Source organism: Vicia villosa, linkage group LG4, assembly GCF_029867415.1.
Source record: "Vicia villosa cultivar HV-30 ecotype Madison, WI linkage group LG4, Vvil1.0, whole genome shotgun sequence".
NCBI classification, from domain to species: Eukaryota; Viridiplantae; Streptophyta; class Magnoliopsida; order Fabales; family Fabaceae; genus Vicia; species Vicia villosa.
Window position 1 is genome coordinate 176,745,882 of NC_081183.1, and position 10,846 is coordinate 176,756,727.

General features: G+C 29.9%; 1 protein-coding gene across 1 annotated transcript; it reads right to left on the reverse strand.

Moving 5' to 3' along the window:
* Positions 1 to 7,780: 7,780 nt before the first annotated feature.
* Positions 7,781 to 9,274, reverse strand: LOC131600395 (uncharacterized). The gene is made up of 4 exons (XM_058872560.1): positions 9,009 to 9,274; positions 8,542 to 8,658; positions 8,347 to 8,417; positions 7,781 to 8,190 (listed from the first exon to the last, which is right to left on the reverse strand). The coding sequence occupies exons 1-4, from the start codon at positions 9,105 to 9,107 to the stop codon at positions 7,971 to 7,973; spliced, it is 507 nt and encodes a 168-aa protein (XP_058728543.1). The 5' UTR covers positions 9,108 to 9,274; the 3' UTR covers positions 7,781 to 7,970.
* Between the last annotated feature and the right edge of the window lie 1,572 nt (positions 9,275 to 10,846).

Below are 10,846 nucleotides of genomic sequence, written 5' to 3' on the forward strand. Positions count from 1 at the left end.
CTATCTTTCTCATTACTAATGGGCCTTAAATCACACCCTACACTTACTAATGCTACTTTAAGCCCAATAACTCCCCTAATTTATTAACTTATATTATTTACAATAAAAACCCCACAAATAACGCCAATATCGCATAAGCACTCAATTAACACATAATTAGTAAAATAAAACACATATCATAACACGACATAATTAAATAAAACACGCAAACTAAAAACGGGCGTTACACATCGCCTTAGTAATTTAAGAACTACTCCAATATAATTGTAATACTCTTATCCCTCAGACATGGACCATGCAAGCTTTCACACTTCATCTCTTTTACAATCTTCGAAACTTCAAGATCCCTTGCTTGATTTAACACTTCATCTTGGACTTGACTTCTTCCATCTGATGAGGCTTGATTGAGCTTATTGATAGACACCATCATTAGACATTGCTCGACTAGAGATTATCATGGATTCTACCAACCATTATTTGACATTATTTGTTGACCTTAGGATTATAGCTTTGATAAACAAAGAAACAAAGATAAATAATTGGAGTGGTTAAACTCCCATTCACACACACACACACACATATGTGTGTGTGTGTGTAGTCTACTCCCATCGAGAGTATACTTCTCTCCCTTTTGGCATCCTCAAAAAGGTAGGAAATAAAAAAATAGAGAAACACATTGAGGCACATAGATCAAGAATTTCATTTAAGGAGGGAAATAACACACTTATTATTAATTTAATTGAAATAAGTTTAAAGTACAACAAAGCATGAAATTTTTGGAAATAAACACATGAAAAACGATAAACAAATAAGGTGCAAGACAATACTAATATTTTATATGATCATTATTAGTTATTCCCTTTTCCAACACATGCTTCTTAATGAGCGTGACTTCCTTGGTCAGCTCTTGAACATCATGACCAGTCTCTTAGGGGATTGCTAAAATGGTCATAAACATTCCTTTAGAAGATCGTCATTGATTATCCTTGTTATCACTTGCTTCCATTGAAACATCCTCTAAGCTCCTATCACCATTACTGACCTTGATCATACTTCTATATTTTTCATCAATTTTCCTAGAAGCTAAGCATTAGGTTTCTTTATCCCAAAAGATCCCATCTTTAATAAAGAAATTGGTGATTAAACTTCCGTAGGGTAACCCTATGAATTTCTCCTTTGGAACTTGAACATGCAGTGAACCATTCCATAGGCCAATTGACTTGAAAATTATGAGTTAGTTGTCACATTGATAGTACATATTTCTTTAAGAGATCATAATTATTTTCCCTTCTTGGAAGTAGTACACAAGTCATAAGGTGATGCACGACACAATATCTTGCTTTCTTGAATTTCAGCTTTAGAGGAAAATTATTTTCCCTCATTGGGTTGATAAGGAAACTTCAAATTGAAATGGCATGATTGAAATTGAAAGCATCATAATGAGCAATAGCATTGTGAGTTTTTCCGTAAGTGGATACCTTACACATAGCCCCAAATTCTTTCATGGTGAGACTAATCTTGATTTCACCAATTTTTGATGTAACAAATACGCCTTAAAATTTGTGGTTTACATAGAAAACTTGGACAAGCCTTGGATACACTGGATCTGGTTTTTTAATGAAGAACTCTTTGAGAAACCCACGATAAACATTTTTATATAGAGACAAAACTTTGACAAAACTCTCATTCACATAGAAGGACTTAAGCACCTGCAAGTTGGATAATTCTTTTTCTTCTTGAACTTTTGATGAGGAAGCCTTTAGTAGAGAGGTTTTTGAAGAAGGATTTCAAATATGAACACTCCCTATGTGAATTACAACTATGATGATAATAACAAGAAAGGTAGAATTTGCACAAACAAGAAAAGATAAAAAAAATTGGGATAAATAAAAGGTGAGAAGTGTGTAACTTTATATATAATTTTTATAGGCTATATTTGGGGTGAAAAAAATTAATTTTTCACCTTAGGCACCCCTTTAAAGTTGCAAAGTATTTCTGCAAAACAAATTAATTTTTCACCTTATGTACGCAAATCTTTTTGAGCTATGGTGCATTAGTGACTTTAAGAGGTCTTAAGTTCCTTTAGACCATCTTAATTCATTTAATGTTTCCTAACAATAATGTTTCAAATGACATAGCTTATTATAGAAATTGAATTTGAAAGCAGAATGACAAAATTTCTTTCTAGCAATACATATACTACTAAATGGTCTATTAGGTTTATAACCTAATCTACTTTTATTGTACAGAACTCTTTGATTAGATAGGATCAAATATAAATTTTATTTACCCTTAGTAAATTTGCCCATGGTTTCATGTAGATCATCTGCTGCTTTCTGTAACAAAACATAGGTTTCACATTTATCTAATTTTAAAGATTGATTTCTAATATTAGTTTTTTCTTCACAAAAAAAATTTATTGTTATTTTCAAGAAAATCAATATAATCTTTAAAAAAATTGATGCTTATTTCTAACTTCTCAGTATCTTTACTGGGCTTAATATTTAGCTTAAATATTTTCTCATAGGTTAGAGTTATTACCTCATTGTTGTCATCTTCTTTAGTGGTTTTCAAGCACGCATGTTCCTCTTTGTCATATTCCTTTCTTTTAGATGACACTTCATGAGAATCTTCAGACGAATTATCAAGGATATTGTTGAAGGTATCTTTGTATGAGTCTCTCGAGGTTATATCTTATTCATGTGAATCTCAAAAAATTCTTGATGTTGACCTTTCAAATATTTTTCTTGATTAAACGTCTTTATCATTTCTTCTCTAAATTGTTTTACTGGATGAAGCTTTTTCATCATTTCTATTGGTTCATGATTCTTTGGATGATTATTCATTTATCGTGATTGTTTTTTCAAAAGACACCGTTGGTGTCGATCCTTCAATTATTTCTTATGATGATAAAGATGACAACTCTTTTAATGTTCTTGAGTTCATTCCTTCATATTCTTAACTTCTACATTAATTCGTCGAGTTTCTCAATGATCTCCTTCTTTCTAGGTATTTTCTAAAACTCAACAAACACCCTTATATATTTTGAATCAATGATTTGATTAGATTTCAGGCCCCAATTCTTGAATCTGAGATATCTGTTAGATATAAAGTTTTTAACACAGCCCTAAGGATTCTAATATTTGAGCACCATCTATAAATATGGCCTTTATATTCATTTGGTGTTTCATCTTCTTGGATAAGTATATTTATTATCTCTGGTCAGATCTAAGGAAAATATCCATGCATCATTTCAAAAGTGTTTCATACTTCCTTGATCGAAATGCAATTAAAATTAGAAAGGAATTATATGGTGCATAGAGAACCCATCATAAAGTACTTAGCTTTAAAATCGAGTTTGAATTTCTTTTTATCTTCTTCTCCCAAAAGAAAATCTCACAAACCAAACAAGAGATTTTTAGAGTTTTATCTTATGAATCAAATAAAAACATAACATAAGAGATATTACACAAGAGACAAAGTTTTTTTGAGTAAATTAAAACTATAAAACCAACACTGGAGCAAACAAGAAACTCACCTAATATTTTTCACTCTAAAAACACTAAGTCAATTTAATGAAAAAAAGAAAGAAATGAAAAAGGAGGGAGAGAGAGAGAGAGAGAGAGAGAGAGAGAGAGAGAGAGAGTAGAAAATGATAAATTATGTAGAAATATGTTTTCTTGTGTAGAAGTCCTCTATTGGTATGAGAAAAAAGTAAAAAGATTCATGGGCATTTAACTACTCTAATCAATTATGCCATAGGGCTAATCAATTATGATCTTCAAAATACGACAACCCAAAATATTAAAAAGGAATCACTACAAAGTATAATGTCTTAATTGATTAGGAGTGTTCTTAATATATTAATAAGTTTTATGCCTTATTCTAATCAATTACTTCAGGTCACTAGTAGATTGGGAAGTGTATACAAGCTTCCTAAATGATCGGGACCACACTTGATATAGTCCACAAGCACCTTAGTGGTACCTCTATAGCTTTTAAGGTGTTTACAAAAATTTAGAGAGGTTTAAAAAAAATTTAGGTGATTACGTGCATTGCATTAGTAATTTAAGAATTACTCTAATATCTTTGCAGTACTCTGATCACTCAGACACAGACTAAGTGAGATTTTACATTTCCTGTCTTTTATAATCTTTGAAGCTTCAAGATCCTCGCTTGATTCATAGTTAGCTCAACACTTAACATGGGACTTGACTTGTTCCAACTAATGAGGCTAGATAGACCTTCATGATAAATACCATCACCAGAGATTGCTTGACTAGATATCATCAAGGATTCCACTGAATGTCGCTTGACTTTAGGTGTTAATCTTAAGAGATTGGCTTTGACATCTTGATCTCACAAACGAAACATCTTGATCTTGTTGTTATAGCATCTTGGTCTTGACCGATAAAAAGTTCACCTCATAGTAATTTCATCATTAAAACCATTATGAACATTTGATTGTTGCAGACATTGTACCTACAAGCACATACATACACATTATAAACTTAAGTCGTTGTTGAGAAGCACTCTTTAAATTTAGACCGAGAATACTCATCTATCAAATGCTAAACTCTAGAGATAGCTTTAGGTTTGATATTCACATATACTGTCAAATAATAATGGTATTGTATTGTTTATTAGATTGAGAGATCATTGATTACAATATGATCGATATCACGACATTATTTCAAACATGGATAATGTTCCCAAGCATAAGGTGGTAATCAGAGCTGATGGTTGAATGTGTATAACTGATCACTAGTGTTTGATAAGTGCCAAAATTACTTAAATTAAATAAGAAATTACTAACTTAATTCACAAGTTATCAATGGAAAAATCCTAAATTTATTATTAAAACGAGGTAAAACATATGTATGAATTTTTTAAATGTGTATTCAACAAGTACAGGTAAAAAAACTAAGAAAACACGAAAACACAATCAAAGATCTCGCCAAGCAAAAACAAAGCACCTTCTAGAAGATATGCTTGCTAAGCGAAGAAAAAGGTCACACTAAGCGAGCAATGGTGACATAAAATTTCTTCAAAATTAAGTTACTTCAAAGATAAGCAATATACTCGCTAAGCAAAGTGGCAACCTCACCATGCGAGAAATGACTGTTAAATGCTTCTTGGCTAAGTTACTTTAGAGAGAAGGAAGGATTTTTCGCTAAGTGAGAACGGGTGGCTCGCCAAGCGAGGTATGGCGCCAAAACACACTTGAAGTTGAGTTAACATAACTTAAGGGAAAAGAAACTCAAGTTCGTTAGGCGAGCTACAAGTTCGTTAGTGATTCTTGATGGTTCTAATAGAATTGAGACCAAAACATATTTAATACCAATATCACAACAGAAAGAAAAAAGAAAAAAGAGAGGAAGAGTGAATAAATTATATGTTTTGATTTATATTTCAACCGTTGTTTATAAATAAAGCGGTCTACATCTGTTACTACATATAAGTAAGTTTGGAAAATCATATTCTATTATATTTCCTTTTTATTTTTGAAAGTTTAATTTTTTTTAATGTATATATGAGTAGTTAATATATTTTATCCTTTAATTTACTACTACTTTCCCAATAGAAGATTTGTTTTTAAGGTTAAAATTTGCTAGACTTGTCATTCTAAGAGTTTGTTTAACCGTTAAGCTAAAAAAAAAAATACTTATGTCATTTCATGTAAGCACTACTAGTTTCCTTAATTAAATAGTGCCAGGGTGTTCTAACTAAACATTTTAATATTAAGTCTTGAAATAAAATATTGTTTAATTATTGAGTATGAATATATAATGTAGGTTCTAGTCTAAATCAATTAATTAATTCTGTTTGCCGTGATTCCAAAGGTAGATTCCAAATTAATCTCGTGATATTGTATAATAAACTTTAGGTGTAATGTCACGTTATAATACGACGGATTATAATTATACAAGTATCTTTCAAAATCTGTTTTAAATAATAATTGCTGAATATGTCTGGCTTAATTAGGAAAAATGTTAATTTAATCACGTTGTCAAATTACTCTTTATGGTTAGAGAAGTGTCAAGCAGATACCATACTTTCCATCTACCTGAATGTCAAAATCACTTCCACTTTTTTTTCTTTTAGACAAACGTATCTTATCAGATTATGGAGCAAATAACTTTCAATGATACGTTTTTTTCACTATCAAAGATGATGTTAAAATACTTGATTATATTTGGTTATTATAAAATAAAAATATGGATATTGAAATGGGAAGCAAAAATTCAAAACGGAATCATTTTAAAATGTCAATTTGTTAGAAGTGATTTGACACTTCTGTTTTTTAGCATCATTGAATAAATTTTCTAATTTTGAGTGATTATGTTGAAAAGGGAAAGAGAACTTCAAGGATGGTTGATCAAAACAAGCTCAACCATGATATCAATAACACATGAAAAAATAAAGGTCAAAGATCTCAATTTCATTGCCAAATTTATGATAGAAGAAAAAAGAAGAGGTAGTTTTACAATGTTGTAATAGGACATGTTTGGATAAAGAGTTTTTCATAGGTTATAGCTAGGGTGGCAACACATGCCTTATTCTTGGGCATGTCCGTTTTGTCCGCACTTTAGTATGGGGCAGACCAAAATTTAGACTCTCACCTTTTAATGTAACCGTCTTGCCTCACTTCATTTTTTTTTTTTGCGTACATGTGAATTAACACAATTTTATGTTTTTTTAGATCTAAAAAGTGAAGTTTCCGCAAGTTTTTTCTGCCCCGCTCACCTTTTTGTGCGAGGCGGGGTAAGGATTTATGTCCGCAACCTCAACTATATCCGCATCCAATTATCACAATAGTCATTGACCGACCACTCAAAAAGAGGCGTGATTCATTTAGATTGCTCCCAACATAGGGGAACTTCGAGGAAAATAACAGGCGATCTAGGGCCAGGATACATCCAATGGTTCCCCGCACCTCATATTTAGAGAACAATAGTTTGGTACAACTCTTCCTCTATATAAATGGAAAACACGCCATTCTCATATACGCAATTTCAAATTCAAATTTCATTCATTATACTCCTTCAGATACTAGTTTGAGCATTGAAGTGATAATCTTACAGGTCAGCGATTCCTTCACCGTATATGAAGCTCTAGTTCATTATTCCTCACCGCAACCACCATTCTCCAATCAATTATGCTTTCCCGAGTTATCCACGATTACACATCCTCTATTCGATCCATCAATTTGAAGCTTCCTCAACTTATCAGGTCCACGGTTCTCGATCCATTTGCATAATAGACAAACTCCGATTCTTAGATTCTCCATATACCTCACCTCTAAATCCTCCAGCAATGTTTGGATCGTTCCGCAACCTTACATGAAGCAGCCTCCGCAGCCGCTCAAGCTGTAGGGACTTAGCTGCCTCTTCCTCCTCCTGAAGGTAGTGCAAATCAAGTTGTTGCAGATAACTTGTTGCATAAGTTGTTTTGATAAAATCTTTCAAGTATTCAAATAACTTATAAAAATATATAAACTTAAATAAATCAATAATTATCATTTAGTTACATAATTTGTATGCTGCTTATTACCTCTATAAGTGTAAGAAACATAAAGAGTGGCTTTATCTAACAACAATTAAATTATTCAACAAGGCAAAAATATCTTAAATATTTGTTTAAATTGACTTATTTGATCTTATATACTATACTAGCATATGACATATTCATAAACTATTTCCATCATATCCATAAACAATTTTCATAAACCGTTCAAAATAGGTAATCAAACCAATTTAGATATGAAAACAGACTTTATTTTATATTTTGTTGCAGAAATAATTTATACCTAAACACTTCTGATAAAACGCCTATATTATAAGTGCTTAATTCAACAATTTATCCAAATAGGGTCAAGTTTCTTTTTGTTTTCTGTCTTCACATTTTTCTACTTTCCTATTAAATAATGTTGAAAAACTGTCATAGCTAATGTAAGACTTTCCATCTTACTACCCTTTTCTTCTTTTAGGACTTATGAAATCATCTTCTTCTTCATCATTATCAACAATTACTTTTTTGGCTTTTATGTCTCCATTTTTAGATGCTTGTTGTTTATTGGAAGTTTCAGTTTTCACAGGAGTTCCTATCCTCAGCTCCTTTTGCTTTCTTTGCTTCTTCTCAAATGCTCTCTTGGCACTTTCTGGAGATAGCATCCCATGTTCCATTAACCTAAACATTAAAATACATAATTTATAATGTTCACTTAACACATAAAGCAAAATTTTAATTTCTTTTCTTGCCATTTAGTAAAATAGAGATTGGGATTTTAAATTGCAGTCTACAACCATAATAGCGTATATTCGAAAAGGTTGAAAAGGGACTTACCAAAATTCAGCCATTTCACTAGTTGGTATTTGTTTTGATAATGACTCATAGAAAATCCTTAGAGGTTCTTTCTGTCAAATAAAATTAATAGCCATTAAAATCACAAAGATGAGTATGAATTAATTTCATATATATAGAAACATTAGATTTATAATTTCTTGAAAAAAATTAATTGTTACATACTCAAATCAATACCTGTTCTGGAGGATCATGTTTCTGGCCAGGAAGATTATACACTTTCTTCTCCCTCACTTTTGTAGTAATTGTTTTTGAGGTCGATTTCGAAGACGATGATGTAGCTTTATGTTTAGCCTTCAAAATTAATATTGTGATGAAGATGCAATTGCAATTTTAATGAGATATGAGAATCATTAAAAATATTCATTTTCCGAGTTGCAGACTATAATTTAAAACCAATAGAATTCTAACAAATTGCGATATATTATTAATGTAACAATATACAAAATTATGTACCTAATGTAATACAGCAACATGAAAAAAACAACATAGCTACACTTTAATGTCAAGAATCCCAGAAAACAAATAAATTAATAACCCTATAAATTGATCTACCATTGAATAATTCAACCAAATAACATGATAAAAAATAATGATAATAATAATTTCAATTTCAAATTTTAATTTTGAGGAGTGATTAATACCTCAGATTTTGTGACAGATTTGATCTTTGAATCTGGTGGATGTTTGCTTGAGCTGGCCATTTTCTTCCTTGAATCTGGATCATTTGATTTCAGCTTCATCACACTGTTTTTGATCTCTGTAGCATTTCATCAGTCTAACGTCAATTATATAATAATTTATTTGTTGAAAATTTAATTATTTTTGGTTATTATAATAACATTTCTGATTATGATACCCAAATGCTTCATTTTTTTTCCTTTCTATTTCTCTCCTGAAAAGGGAATCAAGAAACGTTCAGATTTGCGGATTAATGTTTGTCTAACTGCCATGTTCTTCACACATATTGAACTGTGACTTAGAATTACATTTATGTCCTTTATGTAGCTTTCAATAGTACAAATCTATCTTTTTAACATTGAGAAATTTTTTGTAAAAAAAAAAACCTTATAAAAAAAAGATGGAATTCTATAAATAAGAGAACCAAATGATATATATTACATTAAATTACAATAAAAAAAAGAAAAAAGGATAATAAAAAATGATAGACAGACCCTTTGGTTTAGTACAATACTGTAGTTATTTGTCTATTACTATAGTTTTCAATTCTTCTTATTTTATACATTTTGTTTTCATATTCACTTTGAATAAAAAAAAGAGAAATTTTAAACAATAAGTTATTAATTATGACAATTTCTCATTCCACTTCTTGAATTTCTCACGCAGCACATGCGTTTCTAAAAATATCCGTATTTTTGGAGGTGTATTTTCGAAAACATTATTTTATTTAGCGTTCATTTGTTCCATAAATGCATCTACGACTTTTTTTAGCATTGTTTAAACGGTTCTGTAGATATGCACCTATGGAATAATTTAACGTTAATTAAAAAAATACTTCGGAAGATACACCTCCGGAAGCGGGAGACCAAAATAAAATTTTGCCAAATGTCTAAGAATATTATGGAATAGATTGAGATATTATCTTAATTATAAGTTGTTAGCATATTTTGCTTGTCAAAAACATATGTATTTTATTTTTTTTTTTAAAACAAAGCATATTTATTTTTAAGATTAAATTATACTTTTGGTCATTATTTGCGAAATCAATATTTTTTATTAAAGAGTTTTGGTCACTTTCCTATTTTTATTTCTCTTTTATTTTTCAAGAGTTTTCACTCACTTCCAATTTCACTCAAAATAATTATGCATACTTTTTTTAATAGTTGGTATCATAAATATAAACGAGTAAAAAAAATTATAAATAAATTTTCTTTGGGCAAGCAATTTAATAATTAATAGCTATAGTTTATGAATTAAAAAGTTTATTTATTAATAATTATTTTTCAAAAATTTATAGTAATTTTTGCTAGATTTTTTATAAACTACTTCAAGTTAAACAACTTATATTATTTTCTCTTTTTTAATTTTTCTTCTTTTATTTTAATTAAAAAATTTATTAAGAATTCAACATATTTTTTATTTTATATTTATAATTTAATCCAACCATTAATTTTACAAAAACAATAAATCTTCAAAAGATTAATTTATCCTCTCTTAACTATCACTTACCATGTGTCAAAAAAAAAAACTATCACTTACCTTATCATTCATGCGCTATAAATACATTAATTATAAACTAGTTTCTTAGTTTTTTTTTTTACTAAATAAAATATTCATTCATTTCAATCGATAGGGTACATTGTTGCAATACAAATTAAGAATCGCCAAAAACAAAAAGGATGAATCTGCAAACAAACTCACAGCATCCATGTTAATAGCATAAAACGGCAAATTGCATATGCCTACGAATATAACTATGACTATATTGAAATGTCTGAAATATTCATGTCTCCAGATCTGT